The sequence below is a fragment of the Cavia porcellus genome, unplaced genomic scaffold (genome assembly GCF_034190915.1).
Source record: "Cavia porcellus strain 051 isolate PalLab524CR breed Dunkin Hartley unplaced genomic scaffold, mCavPor4.1 scaffold_33, whole genome shotgun sequence".
Taxonomy (NCBI): Eukaryota; Metazoa; Chordata; class Mammalia; order Rodentia; family Caviidae; genus Cavia; species Cavia porcellus.
In genome coordinates this window covers 20,753,040-20,770,094 of record NW_026947516.1, presented here as the reverse complement: position 1 = coordinate 20,770,094, position 17,055 = coordinate 20,753,040, and the positions used below count along the sequence as shown (strand labels likewise).

Below are 17,055 nucleotides of genomic sequence, written 5' to 3'. Positions count from 1 at the left end.
GCCCTAAGAGACATAACTCCTGGCAAATCTGTGCCCTGAATACAGCCTCTTGTATTTGGCTATCCTTACAGTAAGGATTTCTGAGCCTGGTTCACCATTTTATGGGGAATAAGCCATAGGCTCTGCCTTTAAGCCATGTTGGAAAGATATTTCTAATGTTTGCTTCTTCACAGCAGGTGAATATTTGCTTATAAGTCCCTAACTTTCAACAGTTCTGGTTCTGCCGTAGGCTTGTTTGAATGGTCTTACCTTTCTGAGAATAGTTTTACCTCAGTTCAGTGGAAAAGTGTTGTATTGACTCCTGAAAAATAGCTGGGTGCTTAATTGTGGACTGTAGCAGGAGTATTTTAGATCCCATGTATACTTATTCACATTACTTTTTACTCTGAGTCACCTGTTCTTTATGACCTATTACCTGAATGCCCTATGTAACTTAATTTTATGTATCTGAAGTGTAAATTCTAATTCATTGGTCTAGCAGCAGTACCTAGAAACCAAAACAGGATTACAGGGCACCGAGGTGTATAATGGATATGACTCAACTGGGTACACCCAGACCCACCCCATAGCAATGCTACATGTTCTGTGTATGTGAGTCCCATCCACTCTGCTGCTGAGATCACCAAGAGTGTCTTTAAAATGTCAACAGTGTGATTTTCTTAGCACTTCACTTTAAAAAATGATGCTCATGGCAAATTGTTTTTTTTTAAAAAACAAGCAACAATTCTGCTCTAATATCTAAATTGCTTCTTTGCAGAAAAAGCTAAAATCACTATAGTAAAAACCTTCAATGCATCAGGTATGACTTATTATCAATATCAAGACTTTCTTTTTATAACTAAAATAAGATTAAGCAAATGGCTTGTGTTTATGGTTTCTTCCTCCTTTTTTTCCTACTTTTCAAAAATAAAATCTGTTCTTAATGAATAGATGTGAATGCCCTGGGTACCTGAAGTTGTATTAGGCATTTAGGGCTAGGTAATAATGATCAGGTACAGTGCTCCAGCTCAATAATCTTGTAGTATAAGGAAGAGATCAAGTAACTGACATGAACATGCATGCAGATGAAGGCAATAACTCCACAAGTCTTTCTTTCCTATTCTTTTCTTTCTGTTGGGGATGGAACTCAGGGGTTCTTGTGCTAAGCATGTGATATACTGCTAGGCTGCATCCCCAGCCTAAAAAAGGTATTTCTAACATTTCCTTAGCACAGGAAATAGAGGGACTAGTAGTAGTAAGCTTATCAACAGCATGAAACTAGTACAAGAGTTGGAGATGACGGTCAAACTCTTTTGAAAGTAAGGAAGAGGTATATAGTACTTTTAAGCACCCGCTGCAAGATTGCACAGGTATGCTCAACAAGGACTTCTCACTAGTTTTAAGCAGGAATTGGTAAACTATTGCCAGTGAGCCAAATCTGACTCACTACCTATTTTGTAAATGAAGTTTTATTGAAACACTGTCATTTCTCATTTGTTTACATGTTTTCTGTGGCTGCTTTTCTGCCACATAGAATAGTAGAGTGAAATAACAGAAGCCATATGACCCGCCAAGCCTAAAATATTTACTATCTGACCCTTTTCCAACAAAGTTTTCTTGCTCAGGACTTAAGGAATGTTCTGTGGCCATGTCCTTGGGGGAGATTACAGATAATAGTCCTACAAATAGGAGAAAAAATTTTCAGTATGAATGAGCAGCAAAAATACACACATCACTGGAAACAGAGGTGCGGGTAAAGTTGAAAGATGAGGCAGGTAGAATGAAAAAGTCAGAGAGCAATGGGCCAGTGGTTTAAGAGACACTGAAAATATTACTACCTACCATCTATATACTCTGCATTTGCCTAGTGTATATGTTATAATGAGTTATATCTGTAAGCAAGTATATTTAACATGAACTCTTTCTCTTTTGGTGTGGGTAACACTTCTGTGGAACAGTATAGAAATCCACATGTCGGGTAACTTGGCAACTAAATTCAGTTTGTTCACAGAATCAAAACTCTTAGCTGAAGCATGATGCCTATAAATCATTCTGGCAAAAGCCATACACATACACTAAGTCAAATTATATTTTTAGCTTTTATCCAAACTAGTTTTCTCAGAGGAACAAAACGAAGGACTCATAATATGCAATAGACATAAGCTAGCAGTTGGGCATTGCATATATAATTCTGTCCAAACAAGACCTAATAAGGAGACCAAAAGATTCCTTAATATAATAATTTTTCCCACTTGGCAGTTTGCTTAGTACATTGTCAGCGTTTGCCTCTCCCATTTACTATGGATTTCTTGCCCTTCAACAAAAGGATCCAATTAAGGAAGGAATGATTTCTAGAGAAGTAAACCTTAAACACTTTTCAAATTTAAGAAAGAGATGTATTTTCCCTTTTCACCAAAGGAGAAAGTGTTTTTCAGATTAGTCTGTGTGAAGTGTTTGTTTCAGTTTGTCTCGTTTCATCTCCCATTCCTCTGTCTCCTTTGTATTTCTGTGTGGTCTGACATCCTGGCCATCACTAAAACTTGTTATTTACTGGCTGGGATTACCCGCTAGATTGTAAGCTCCTTGAGGGCAGGGTCTGTATCCGGAACCTCTCCAAACCTGTAGAATATAGTAGGTGCTCAGCAAATGTGTTTTGAGTTTAGTGTTTTTTTCTCCTGAAAGAATATAATGTCATTAATGTTATTTAATACATGCATTTGCACAAAGAGCTAAGATCAACACAAGATTGTTCCAGACCCCACCCACCCACCCAGGGAAAAAGGAAGATCTATAATTGAGGGCTCTTCCATTTAAAGTCTGTACTTGAATTGTTTCCATGGTACTCTGTTTCTGTCAGACAGGAGAGTGTTCACTGCAAATGGAACAGAAATATTTGGAACTGGTATACTAAAGAATAGTAGAGTCAAGTCCCATTGCTTACCAACTAAAGGAAAACTGTCTCATTCCTTTCGTCTTTCTGGAATTCAACCAATTGTATTTAGCTTCTTGATATTTTTGGTTCACATTTGATATCTTTCTTTGTGAGTTTTCTTCACAGTGTAGTATATAAGTACAGGTGTTCGTATGCCTAACCAGGTGAGTTGTTTTTTTATTGACGGACTGACTGACTGATTGATTGATTAATTGATTGCAGGAGTCAAATCCCAGAGAAACATCTGCAATTTGTCAACTATTTGCAAAGACTCAGGTTAGTTCTTGTGTGCATTATACATTTGTGCCATAAAGAAAAATGATTTGTTTCTTTCTTGTCATGTATGTGTGTCTCCCTGACCTGTCTCTTTTCATACTACCTGGCTATTAATAGTGCTGAATAAAAAAGCAAATTTTTGATATGACTAAAATTATCTTCCCATTTTCTAGTGAGACAATAGATTAACTTCTTTAATGTGAGACATGAAGTGAAAACTATAACTATAGTGAAAACTATTTGTTGTAGATAGCATTCACTATAGCTTTCAATTTATAACTTATACCCTCAGAGTTAATTCATGAGTACAACACTGAAATTGCTATTAATAATTCAGTCACTTTTTATATGTAAATTCCTCAAGCTTTTCCTAGGACCTTAAGGGTTATAGCTAAGAAACAAGATGTTACTCTTTGTTAAAAATAAAACCAGACTGCTAGCATGTTGAAATCTCATATGCACCCCATTCATTAAAATGCTTAATTCCAGTAGTGTTTATGGTGTGTTTTGCTTTCTGTAAGCCTGTCCACTATTCTAAAAAATTGAGGTGAAAATCTCTTGAAAAAATACTATTCCTGGAATGGGGATATTTTCCTCTTATGCCATGGGCTACAGGAATGAAACAACTACTTTTCTCACATTGATTTGGCTCTATGGGCTCATTTCTTTATTAAAACCTGTGAAAATAAATGTGAAAAATGAAAATATGGTGTGATAGGAGTCATGGGAAGAGAGAAAAGGAAGTGACAAGATATTTTATGATAATAAAGGCGTGGTATAACTCTAGTAATAAACACTTGTTATAGAAGTGTTTCCTTTTTTTTGTTTTTTTGTTTTTTTGTTTTTTTTTTTTTTTTTGGTGCCAGGGATCGAACTCATGACCTCACGCTCACCAGGCAGGTGCTTATGTCACTGAGCTAAATTCCCAGGCCTGTTTCCTTTTATTTTGTTCCTTACAATAGTTTCATAATTTGTTTGAAATACATGGGTAATATCTTAGTCACTTTCTCATTGCTGGGATACAATACCCAACATTTACAATTTAAGTGAGAGGTTTGTTTTGGTTCACATTTTAGTCCATAGTCAGCTGGTTCCAAGGCGGGACAGTGTGGCAGAGGGGCAGAGCAGCAAAGGGGTATGGAGGAGGTGAGCTGTTTACATCACGGTAGACAAGAATCAGAAAAAAGGGAAGAGCAAAGGAGGATGATAAACCTTTCCATACCATGCCTCCCCTACCATCCCCCACGACTGCCTCTTCCGAAATACCAAGTCAGCTGTAAGCCCCATAATCCAAACACCTTCCAAAAGCTCCACCTGTGAGCCCATGATGCTCTTGAGGAACATCTAAGTAGAAACCATAACAAGTAACAATTTCAAGTAAAATAAATTAAGGTTGGACAACAGAAACAACATTTCTTACTAAAAGAATGTTTCACACTTTCTGATGTGTGGTATAAGATTTTCTCGTTTAAACTTTCTGCTGGTGTGCTTCCAGTAGAATATAGGAGGGGATTGTTAACTGGTTTTGATTAAGGAAAAAAAGAAAACCTAGTGGATACATTTTAGTTTCATATATTGTATAACTTTCTCTTCCCTCTTTCTCTCACTTTTTTTTACTGAATTCCCCATAATGTCATGGTTTTTTGTGTTTCATCTGTGTTTTTGGTTGGTGATTAATTCCACTATGTCTGCATGATGTGTAATAACTGTTTGAAATGTATAGGGGTAGAAAGCCTAGTCATCTTGAATAACAGATGCCATAAAGCTGGTTTGAGTAAGGTTTTCCCCAGTTAAATGACTGAATTGACCATTTGTTTTAGTTTCTGGTGGAAACAGTTTCATCAAGGGAACCAGCTCTTTTAGCACCACAGATCCCATGGTGTCCTGTCAGAAACTAAAAACTTTGCTTCTTGCAGGTTTCTAATCTGGGTCTATGGAAAGAAATGGGGGTTGATGAAGAAGCTGGGATGTGATCAAGAAGAGTTATACTGAGGGTCAAAAGATAGTGGCTCTGTGCAATCAGAATCACTGTGTTCCCAGCACATTTACAAAACTTCCCATGCACTCAACAAGAAGGAGGAGGCACTCTGGGTGTCAGCGCATGCATACACGAAGAACCTAAATAGGCTTTTAAAAGCTAAGATGTTCTTTTAAAAATGCTTAAATAATCCTATGCAGATATCAAATATTTTTGCTTTTAATAATTATATTCTGTATTGAGATCTCAGTATGACTGTAAAAATTGAAGTTCTCAGTAGAAAAGTTGATGAAATAAATCATGTTAATCACTGATCCAGCAGTTTGCCTGCCATTCATTACTAAGTAGAAGTAGATTGTAGGCTATATACCTATGAGAATCAACTGTACTTGGGAGTGCAGTAAAAGAAGATGAGCATCCCTATATCCCAGCAATCTAAGAGGCTGAGGCAGGAGGATCACAAGTTCAAGCCCAGTGTAGGCAATGTAGCAACCTAGTGAGACCCTATCTCAAAGTAAAAAATTAGAAAATAACACCAGTGACAGCGTGGTGCAGAGGCCCTATGTTCAATTCCAAGCACCTAAGGAAAAGGAGAGGGAGAGGAGAAGGAGATAGTGGCAGCAGCAGCTCTTCCAACCTGTCTAGGTGTTGACCACCTCAGATATGGCCAGCCGTCTGTTTTTGTGAACAAAGTTTTATTGGCACACAGCCATGCCCATGTACTTACATATTATCTACGGCTGCTTGCATGAAAAGTTGGGAAGTTCCTACAGAGATTATATGGTCCATAAAAACTCAAGTATTTGCAAACTGACTTATTCAGTAGCAAACCTAGTGAAAACTGAAATACAGAAACATTGCCTGGACCCTGTTCTGGTTTATACAGCATCCTTGCCCTATTGCTCAAGAGACCTGTTTTTAGTCCCTGTGTGGAATGCATCCATGTGCCTCTGTTTAGGTTTCTCTATTTCCAGTTATAGTCAAAGCCCCTACAAGTTTCCCACAAGACAGAAGTTGACTAAAATTAAGATTATATTTCCAAAAGTGAGCATTTTAAGAACAAAAGATTTTGATGTTTCTAGAGCAAAAGGAACATTGACTTGTTCAGCTAAAGAGAGGATTTGCCCTGCACACTGTTCACGTTCCAAAGCAAAAGCTCAGCCGTGTTCTAGGAATGACACTGCACTGAGTAGCCGTATTTTAATAATAAAAACAAAAATGAAAAAACTGGCAGAGTATAAATAGACTTCCATAGTGCTAACTGCTAAGAAACCCTGTTTCCCTCCTTTCTTTATCTATGTAACCACCACTGAAACTTGAAAAGATTTTTAAGTTAACTGTAGAACCACCAGGTACCTTTAAGGGAAGTAAAGTTCTGAAAAGAAGCACATGTGGACAAAAATTTCTTGACAAGTTTCTCTCTTTCTGAATTCCCCATATAAAATTATGGTTCATATTTTCTGGAAATTATGTTAATAATCATTGTGTAACTTATTGGAAAGAGAATAAATGGGAGTAAAAGCAGAGAACTTGAACCTGCTAATAAAGCAGTTTGGTAATATTTTTACATATTGTATTAATCCACAAACTGTAAAGATACAAGTCTCAAATTTCTTTTTGAAAATTTATTTTTAGTGTTTTTTAGAGGCGAGATTACATTTCAAGACCAAGAACCCAACATTACCCAGGTAGGTTTTAATTTTTCTTACTGAAATCTTGAAAAAACAAATTTGCATGCTTTTTGGAAGTTCAGATTATTTATGATATTTGGCATTTTCAATTTTATGACCAAACATAAGAAATTCATACTTTTGTAATAAAAGCTTAAATTCCTAATAATCATGATGTTTCGTTAATAAATAATTATATTTTAGTTTTTACTAGGTTTCCTACTGAATAAGCATTATGATGCAATTCCATTCCCAGTTTACATTTTAAATCACATTAGGAATTCCTAGCAAAAAGAAATGGTATTGAGTCTAAGAATAATCTTCCAAATTGGATTGTGTTCCCCTATGGGGGAACCCAGTGATATCTGTCTTTGTATAACCTAGATTGGTTCTGAGTATCCCAGCCAAACGTGCTTGTTTATTCAGGGACCATTTCCTGAACACCTTCTATGTGTCAGGCCATGAACTGGGTGCTAAAAATGACAACCATGGTTGCTATTGTTTCCCTGCTTATGGGAGTCTCTTAAATATGGGAGTTGTCATTGAGAAAGCTTTGATACTGTCCTTTTGCAGGAACTCTTGAATGAAGAAAGACAGAAATTAGCCCATGAGTGCTGCTGGCTTGGAAATTTAAAAAATAATCATAAACCAAAAACAGTCACGGCCAACATGAGTTAACTTTTGAGCAATACTTTTCCCCTCCTCTCCCTTAGCTATGGAACTGCAATGTGATTATCTAGTAGATGGTATCCCATGGAGTTAGGAATCAGTCTTTAAGATATAGGTAAGGGGTCAAAGTGAAGAGCAACTTCTTGTTAGAGAGTATATATTTAAAAATTAACACTAAATGATGCTTGTTGTGTTCTTAATGATTTTTTGCTTCCAACAGAATCAAAATATAACCAATAGTACCTACACTGGAGTCCTGTCGATAAGTGAATTGAAGTGAGTAATCAGCTGTTTGACTTAAAACTTTAGACATCCAGAAATATACTTAACCCATTTTTGCTTTTGGAAACCAATAGTGGGGAAGACACAAACTCAAAGGATATCGTGCTACTTGATTATTGCCTACTTTGCAAACTAACCCACGGTTACCTCTCATCAACTGGCTCTCTCTAGTGCTTGAATTATACAGCAGCATCATTTGAATTGGTATTTGAGTTTTAATGTGATTCAGTATCCAGCATGATTGAAAGAAGAGTTCAAGGCAAGACTGTCTCCATGTATACCATTCATTCATGTTTTCATGAACCGTCAGTGATTCAAAGGTCAGAGAGAAAGAGAGATCTTTGATAAGTAGGCTTCAGCTTACAAGGACAAGCACAAGCAATGAGAAGACCTACAAATAGGTGCTCCCAATTAGACCATAGGTGAAGTGTCAGGCAGCATGGTGGCGTAGGCTATAGGCAGTCTTACTCTGTCATGAGGAGGAACAACTTCAGGAAAGTGACATTTATGGGATAACAAAGGATATTCAAATGGATCTGAAAATAAAAGAGGAGCAGTTAGCCCTGACTAGAGGAGCCATGAACCCCCTTCCCCCAGAAGAAAATAGCCTTCTGAAGCTGACTGACTATTGCCATAGTCTTTCTCTTTTTCTTTCCAGACCCTCCCTGGAGCCACCTAGAATTATTTCCCATTTCTAGGAGCATGGTTTTTCAGCCTCAGCACTACTGACATTTGGGGCTTGATTTTTTTTCGTTATGGTGGCTGTTCTGTGCACTGTAGACTATTTACCAGCATCCCTGACCTCTATCCACTAGGTGTCAGTAGCACCCTCCCCAGTGTAACAACCAAATTTGCCTCCAGGCACTGCCAAATGTCTCTTGGGGGACAGAGTCACCTCCTGTTTAGAACCATTGCCTTACAGTGAATTCTTTAACCGGAATTCTTTCACCCAAACTTCACTGAATCTCTTCCATGCTGAAGAAAAGAAAATATTGTTGAAATGGGGTTGGAGCGGAGGAATGAGAGCAGTTCCTAGAGGGGCTTCATGAGGTGTGGAAGGCAGGCCTGCAGAGTGCTAGAGAGGCTGCGTGAGTTGAAGAGGGATTGAAGAATCAATCAAAAGCACAGGGTGTGTGGCTTCACCTTCTGAGAAATTTCTGCCTCAGGCTTGCTCTTTCTCTGGTCCCCTGCCAGAACAAACTGCCTAGGGGGATGTAGTGGCCTAATGAATAACAAGATTGTTCAACCATAATTTGTATCTTGCCCTTAGCTAGAACTGATCCAGCTCCCATCTGATTAGTTTCCCTTGTAGTATAAATCATTTATTTTTCCTGCATAGCAATTTCTCATTATACCCTCTGTTTCTTCAAAGTGAGCAGTGTAAGCAATAAATACTATGTGCTTGGTTTAATTGCTAAAAATCTAGCTTGTTTTGAACTTCACATTACTAATGGTCTCATTAATGTCAGTTTCTTCCATTTTATTAACAGACGATCGGAGCTCAACAGAACCCTACAAACTTTAAGTGAGGTAATCACACTCTACCCTGTACAGTTGTTTATAAAATAATGGTTATTATCTGGGGGAAAGTGTGGAGTGCTGCATTCATGGGGAGATATACATTCAAATTTCCCCAGATCTTTTTGTAAAAGAGTGAATGGTCTAGTTCTGTTGTTTCAGAAAGCAAAATAGGAGCAATGGGTGAAAATTATATGGAGGTAGATTTTCTTTCATGTAAGACCAAAAGTTTCTTAAAATGAAAACTCTGGGAAAATGTGCTCCTTGTGTACTGCTGAGATCTCCAACCCTGGAGAGATATCAGCAGAATTCATAGGGCCTTAATAGATTTTGTGATGTATTGGGAATCTAACAGGAATGTGAAGCTAATATCTCTTACCATTCTTGTGATTCTAAAATCTGTTATTGGCCCTGGGTCATCTTTTTTCACATTTCCAACTGTCAAAATAATGCGTATTTTTGTTTGTTTGTTTTTTCAGGCTTATTTTATAATGTGTGCTACGGAAGAGGCCCAAAGGTCAGTCATTTTTAATTCTTTTACAAACACCATTGTTTCAGCATTTGTGAAAAATAAAGTATGAAGGTGTCTTAAATTGCAAATGCAAATGCTTTCTTCTAGCATAAATACATATTAGTGACATTTTAGGGTTATATACTTTTATTTTTCCAAATATTGATCACTCTATCACATCTATCTTCTTATTTTCTTATGAAGCATCTGGAGTTTTGTGGTATCAGGCCTTTAATCTCTCATTCTATAAGGCTAAAGATCATCAGGGCCCTTGGCTCTGAGTGGATATAAATATGTCCAAGAAACTTCTCACAGGTGGTCCAGGAAAGTGAAGACCAAACAAAGACAAAGGAATATAATATGGAACTTGGAATAAGGAGAAAGGAAAAAATTGGAAAGAACAAAAGAAATTAAAAGTGCATGCAATAATGAGTCAGAAGACTGTCCAACAATTATTTGGAGTTGCACAGAAAACCATTTTATTTACTTATTTATTTGTCTTTTTGAGACAGAGTCTCACTATGAAGTTCAGGCTGGCCTTGGGCTCACTTTGTAGTCCAGCCTGGTGTGAAATGATCTGCCTGCCTCAGCCTCCCGAGTGCTGGGATTACAGGAGTGTAGCACCATGCCTGGTTTAGATAACCATTTTAAATCCTATCCATTTGCTGTCCTTGCTGCATAAGATAGTAGTTTGTAGAAGAATAATTGCTTCCTAAACCCTGAGCATTCCTTGAGATTCAGTCTTAGAAAATGACAGTTTCCACTCAACAAACTGCTCATTGGTACAAACCATGGCAATCCCTCCATGAAACTGTACGTTAGGTTCCTATCCACTATGTGTATTTTTTGTTATTTGTAACATTAATTATTTTTTCACCTATGCCAACTCGCAACTAGAAAGAAACAGAGAGAATGTCTTAAATTCTTAGTTATCTGATAATATTCAATTGCCAGACAGATTTTGGATTTAAGAGACCTTGATGTTCATCTAAGCTGCTTTTAGAAAGGACTGTCATGATGGAAACTCAAATGTCTGTGGACACCAGGCAAGTTGCCAGCTGGGAGTAAGACTAAACATGTCAAGGCACCTGTTTGCAGGCAAATTTCACCCCTGCCTGTTCATTGTGTAGACAGCAAAACAAACAGGCAGCTGTGTGTACTCAAAAGGTCTCTGGTATACAATATCTGTAAATGTGAACCTCTAAATGTGTCTTAAGAGAAATAAAGTCTTTGGGGTAAAGTTCAGACCATGAGTGTTTACAAGCTTATTTAGGGTGACATTACAAGTTAACACTCAATGCCTCTTTCACTGACTTATGTTCACAAAAGTAATTACAAATATATATTTCCAATTTAGTAACATTCTCATTATATATACCTCTTTTTACAGCACATTCAATTGTACATTCACAATAAAACTGAATAAGACAATGAATGTGTGTGCTATAATGGTTGCTTTTGGAAGAATATCGATTCGACCAATGGGTAAGTTGTCACTATCTCTATTTCTGCATTAGTTTTCACATGACTTTTTATGTGTTTTAACTGAAAATGTAACTAATACGCTTACATGTGTTTCAGCTTTGTGTTGACTCCTTTGTCCTTGGGTAGTGTTCAGAAAGTCCATTATTTTTCTGCTTTCTTAAAAAGTTTCTATATATCATCTGAAAGCATGATAAAGCTATCCTTGCATAAGAGAGAATTGTTTGAAATGTTCAGTAGGTTGCCACAGGAACATGCTTGCTTCCTTTTTTAATTGACAACTAGAAACATATATATTTATAGTGTATGACATGACCCTTTGATATACATTATGGGATGGCTAATTCAAGCTGTTTAACATATGCATTGCTTCACATGTTTATTTTTGTGGCATAACATGCCCTCAGCAATTTTCCAAAGGTACAATATATTGTTTATTAACTGTAGTCACTATGTTGCAAAATGAATCTTTCAAAGTTAATCCTTTTTAACAAAATTTTGTGTACTTGAACCAACAGTTCCTCAGTTTCCCCACCCTAATCTTCTGGGAACCACCATTTTATTCTCTGTTTATATTCGTTAGACTTTTGTAGATTCCATAGGTGAGTGAGATTGTGTGGTATTCTCTTTCTGTGCCTGGCTTATTTCACTTAATGTAATGTTCTCTGGGATAAGGTTTACTTCAGAATGCCTCCTAAGAGTTGCTCAAGAGTGACTCTATTGCACTCATATAACCCAAAAAGAAAAAAGTTATTCACTCAAATATTTTAAGCACTTACTATGTATGTATGACTGTCACTGTAAAAGACATCCATAATTTTTTCACAAGTTACAGACAATCACTCTTTAAAACACAGTGAGTATAAGAACCATATATTTATGGGTATAAGTGTACACCTTGTTTTTTTTAATTCTTGACCATGCATTTTCTCTTTCCTTTTTATTTATGTCTCCTTCAGAACAGTGTTGCTGTTCTGTCAAGACACCCTGTCCTTCCTCACCAGAAGAGTTAGAAAAGCTGCAGTGGTATGTAGCAAACTTGCTGGTGCTTGTCCAAAAGCAAACAAAAAAATTGTGTGTGTATGTGTGTGTGTGTGTAGACATTTAATCACCATGCTGGCTAAGAATTGTTGAAATTTCAAGGGTGAAGAAGCGCTTTCAGTTTTAAGGAGAATGTAGTTTTCTGTTCTATGAAGTTTCCTGCCATTTGGATCATTACCCCCTAAATCAATGCTTTGCAATTTTAGCTGCACATTAGAATTACCCGGGGACCTTACAAATATTCTGACTTGCCAAAGACTCACCAAATAGTTTTACCATTTAGAATAGTTTTTGACGTGCTGAAAATTAGAAATGTTTTTTCATTTTAAAGACAATAAAGCAAAAGAAGACAGAGCAAAGCAGATCAGATCAGAACATTGTAAGCAACACAGCACTTCACAACAAGACAACAATATTAACAGTAGCTACCATAATGTCTCTTTTTTTGAAATAGTTGAGCATACGTTCACACACAATAATATCAAACAAAACAAAATAGTATAAAACCATTCAACAGAATGAAAGTATTACAGGGCATTCAGAACCAAATAACAGAAAATGAACAATTGCTACTATAATATGTCATTTTCCATAAAAAATTGTTTATACTATCACACATATTAAAATCCAATAAGACACAACATGATAGAGCCAATGGAAATAGAACAAAAGCATGGTTGGACTTCAAAGCAAGAGGATATTAAATCAGCAATGGCTGCCATAATGTCTTGTTTTCTTCAAAATAGCTGTTCATACCATCACACATAATAAAATCAAACAAAACAGAATAAAACCATTCCAATTAATGAAATAAAACATTATAAGAGGGGCTGGGGGTTTAGGTCAGCAGCACAAGTGCCTGCCTAGCAAGCACAAGGTCTCAAGTTCAATCCCCAGTAGCAAAAAGAAAAGAAAAGAAAAGAAAGAAAGAAAGAAAGAAAGAAAGAAAGAAAGAAAGAAAACATTATAAGGCCTCAAAGCAATGTAATGGGGAATCACGATTACCATAAAATCTTATGTACTCTTACCATTTCTTACACTAAGGAGACTATATGATATTTATACATGTGAGTTTGATTTATTTATTTTGTTTATGAATATGATCTCAAATTGTATCCATTTATTTATAAATATCTCAATGTGGTCATTCTTTATAGCTGAGTAGTACGCCAATGTATAAAAATACCGTAACGTTTTTATCCCTTCCTCAGTTGATGGGCACGTAGGTTGTTTCCAAGATCTGGCTATTACAAATTGTGCTGCTATAAACATGGGTGCACATATATCACTGTAGTATGATGTTTTCAATTCTTATGGGAATATGCCTAGAAGTAGAATAGCTGGGTCAAATGGGAATTCCAATCCTAGCATTTGAGAAATCTCCAGACTGACCTCCACAGTGGTTGCACCAGTCTACACTCCCACCAACAGTGCAGGAGAGATCCTTTTCCCCCACAGCCTCTCCAGCATTTGTTGTTGGTAGTTTTCTTGATCCTGGCCATTCTTTCTGGAGTGAGATGAAATCTCAGTATGGTTTTAATTTGCATTTCTCTAATGACAATGATTATGAATATTTTTTCATGTATTTATTTGCCATTTGTATTTCTTTATCTGAGAACTCTATATTCATCTCAGATGCCCATTTTTGGAATGGGTCTTTGAATTTTTGGGATCTGATTTTTTAATTCCTTACATGTTCTAGACAGAAGTCCTTTGTCTGAGGGACAATTCACTAAGACTTTTTTTCCCAATTTTTGTGTTTTCTTTTCACTGTTCAAGAGATTTCTTTCGACATGCAGAAACTCTTTAATAGGACTTGATCCCAGTTATTGATTCTGGGAAGTATTTCGCGTGTGGTTTGATTCTTGTTCATGAATTATCTACCTACCTCTATGTCTTCAAGATTTTTACCTACTTTGTCTTCCAACAGATTTAATGTTTCTGCTTTAATATTTAGATCTTTGATCTATTTTGACTTTAGTACATGATGATAGGCATGGGTCTAGTTTTAGTTTTTGGCATATGGAGAGCCAATTTTTCCAGCACCATTTATTAAAGAGAATGTCACTGTTTCAGTGAATGTGTTTGGACCCTTTATCAAAGATAAGGTGGGTGAGTGTGTTTGTAGTTGTGGTTGCATCTTTTAATCTATTCTATTGATCTTGAGGTCTGTTTTTTTTCCAGTACCATGTTTATTTTATTACAGTAGCTTTGTAGTGCACCTTCAAGTCAGTGATTGTGATGCCTCTTGCATTGCCTTTGCTTTTTAGAATTGCCTTTGCTATTTCAGGTCTCTTCTGGTTGCAGATGAAATTTAGGAGTGATATTGCTAGATATATGAGGATGTTGATGGTATTTTCATTGAGATTGCATTGAATCTGTATAAGAGTTTTGGGAGAATGGCCATTTTCAAAATATTTATTCTTCCTATCCAAGAACAAAGGATGTCTTTACATTTTCTGAGATCCTCTTCAATTTCTTCTTCAGGGTATTATAATTTTCCCTGAATACATCTCTTATTTCTTTCATTAGATCAATTCCTATTTATTTCATTTTTTTTGGATGCTAGTGTGAAGTGTGTGGCTTCTGTTATTTCTCTCTCTGTGATTTTGTTGTTGGTGTATAGGAATGCTTATTGATTTTTGAGTATTCATTTTGCATCCAGCTACATTGCTGAATTTATTTATTATATCTAGGAGTCTTTCAATGGAGTTTTGGGGGTCTTCTATGTAGAGTATCATGTCATCTGCAAATAATGCTAATTTAACTTCCTCTTTTTCTATCTTAACCCCTTTGATTTCTCTCTCTTGTCTAGTTGCTCTGGCTAATATTTCCAGTAGTATGTTGAATAGGAGTGGTGATAAGGGACATCCTTGTCTTGTGCCTGATTGTAAGGTAAAGGCTTTCAGTTTTTGGCCATATAATACAGTGCTGGCTGTTGGTTTGTTGTAGATGGTCTTTATTGTATTGAGGTAGAGACCCATCTATTCCAATTCTGTTCTTATCATGAATGAGTGTTGGACCTTATCAAAAACTTTTTCTGCATCTATAGAAATGATCTTGTGAGTCTTACTTTTGGTTCTATTGATATGGTGGATTACATTTATTGATTTATGTATGTTAAACCATCCCTGCATGCCTGGGATGAATCCCACTTGGTCTTGGTGTATAAAGCTTGATGATTTTCTACATCCAGTTTACCAATATTTTATTGAGAATTTTTGCATCTATGTTGATTAGGGAGATTGGCCTGTAGTTCTCTTTTTCAGTTGGGTCTTTCTCAGGTTTTGGTACTAGAGTAGTATTTGCTTCCAGGAATGACTTAGGAAGAATTGCTTCCCTTTTGATTTCCTTGAGGAGTCTGAGAAGTGTCGGCATTAAGTCTTCTTTGTATTTCTTATAGAATTCCGCAGTGAATCCGTCTGGGCCTGGGCTCTTCTTTGTTGGTAAGGACTTAATTACATTTTCAATTTCATTAATAGAAATTGGGTTATTCAGCAGTTTTACATCCTCTTGTCCCAGCTTTGGTAGTTCATATGTTTCTGTCCATTTCTTCTGTGTTATCAAACCTATGAGAGTAGAGGTTTTTGAAATAGGTGTGATGATTTTCTGTATTTCCACAGAGTCTAATGATTTCACCTTTTTCATTCCTTTTTGTATGAATTTGAGTTTTTTCTTTCCTTTTTTTCAATAAGGTTGGCTAGGGGCTTATCAATTTTATTTGTTCTTTCAAAGAACCAACTTTTTGATTCATTGTATTGTTTTCTTAGTCTGTATTGCATTGATTTCTGCACTGATCTTTAATTGCCTCCCTTATTTTGGGTTTGGGCTTGACTTGCTCTTCTTTTTTGAGATGTTTGAGGTGTAGCATCAGGTTGTTTATTTGTGTTCATTCTGTTTTCCTGATGTGGGAATTCAGTGCAACAAATTTTCCTCAGAGGACCACTTTCATTGCATCCCGCAGATTCCTATAAGTTATATTTGTATTTTTGTTTGCTTGTAAATACTATTTAATTTCTTCTGTGACCCATTGATTGCTCGGGAGTGTTTCCATGTGTTTTTGGGGTTTTTGCAGTTTCTTTTATCATTAATTTCTAGTTTCATGGTGCTATGAAATGATAATATGCATGGGATAATTTCAATTCTTTTGTATTTACTTAAGTATATTCAGTGGGCTAGTATATGGTCTGTTTTAGAGAATGTCCCATGTACTGCTAAGAAGAATGTATATTCTGATGTTGTTGGATGGAACACTCTGTATAGTCCTATCAAGTCCATTTGTTCACAGGTGTGATTCAATTCTGTTTTTTGTTTTGTTTTGTTTTGTTTTTTGCTAATTTTCTGTCTGGTTGATTTGTCTCTTTGTGTCAATGGTGTGTTAAGGTCTCCTGCTATAATTGTGCTATTGCTTATTTGATTTTTCATTTCTGTTAATACTTGTTTTGTATAGCTGGGTGCTTTGGAATTTGGTGCATATATATTTAAGGTTGTTATCTCTTCCTCTGGAAGTTTTCCCCTAACTAGAATGTAGTGACCTTTTTTATCTCTTCAGATCATTCTTGGTTTGAATTTCACATTGTCTGTAAACAGAATATCTACCCCTGCTTTTTTTGTGATTCCTGTTGCATGAAGTATTTTTTCCATCCTTTGACTTTGAGTCTGTGAGTTTCCTTTTGGGTTAGATGGGTTTCTTGTAGACAGCATATGGTTGGCTGTT

At 36.3% G+C, this 17,055-nt stretch overlaps 1 protein-coding gene across 4 annotated transcripts in view; it reads left to right on the top strand.

The window, feature by feature from the left end:
* Positions 1-17,055, top strand: part of Adgrg2 (adhesion G protein-coupled receptor G2) — a 142,550-nt gene that overhangs the window by 67,062 nt on the left and 58,433 nt on the right. For 2 of the 4 annotated variants that reach the window (XM_013148915.3, XM_003466385.4), the window contains 8 exons: positions 758-799; positions 3,134-3,187; positions 6,801-6,853; positions 7,725-7,780; positions 9,277-9,316; positions 9,784-9,821; positions 11,206-11,300; positions 12,257-12,323. In XM_013148915.3, the coding sequence (XP_013004369.2) occupies positions 758-799; positions 3,134-3,187; positions 6,801-6,853; positions 7,725-7,780; positions 9,277-9,316; positions 9,784-9,821; positions 11,206-11,300; positions 12,257-12,323 (445 nt within the window). The remainder of the gene's footprint in view (positions 1-757; positions 800-3,133; positions 3,188-6,800; positions 6,854-7,724; positions 7,781-9,276; positions 9,317-9,783; positions 9,822-11,205; positions 11,301-12,256; positions 12,324-17,055) is intronic. The other 2 variants (XM_003466386.4, XM_063242962.1) reach the window with 1 other exon arrangement.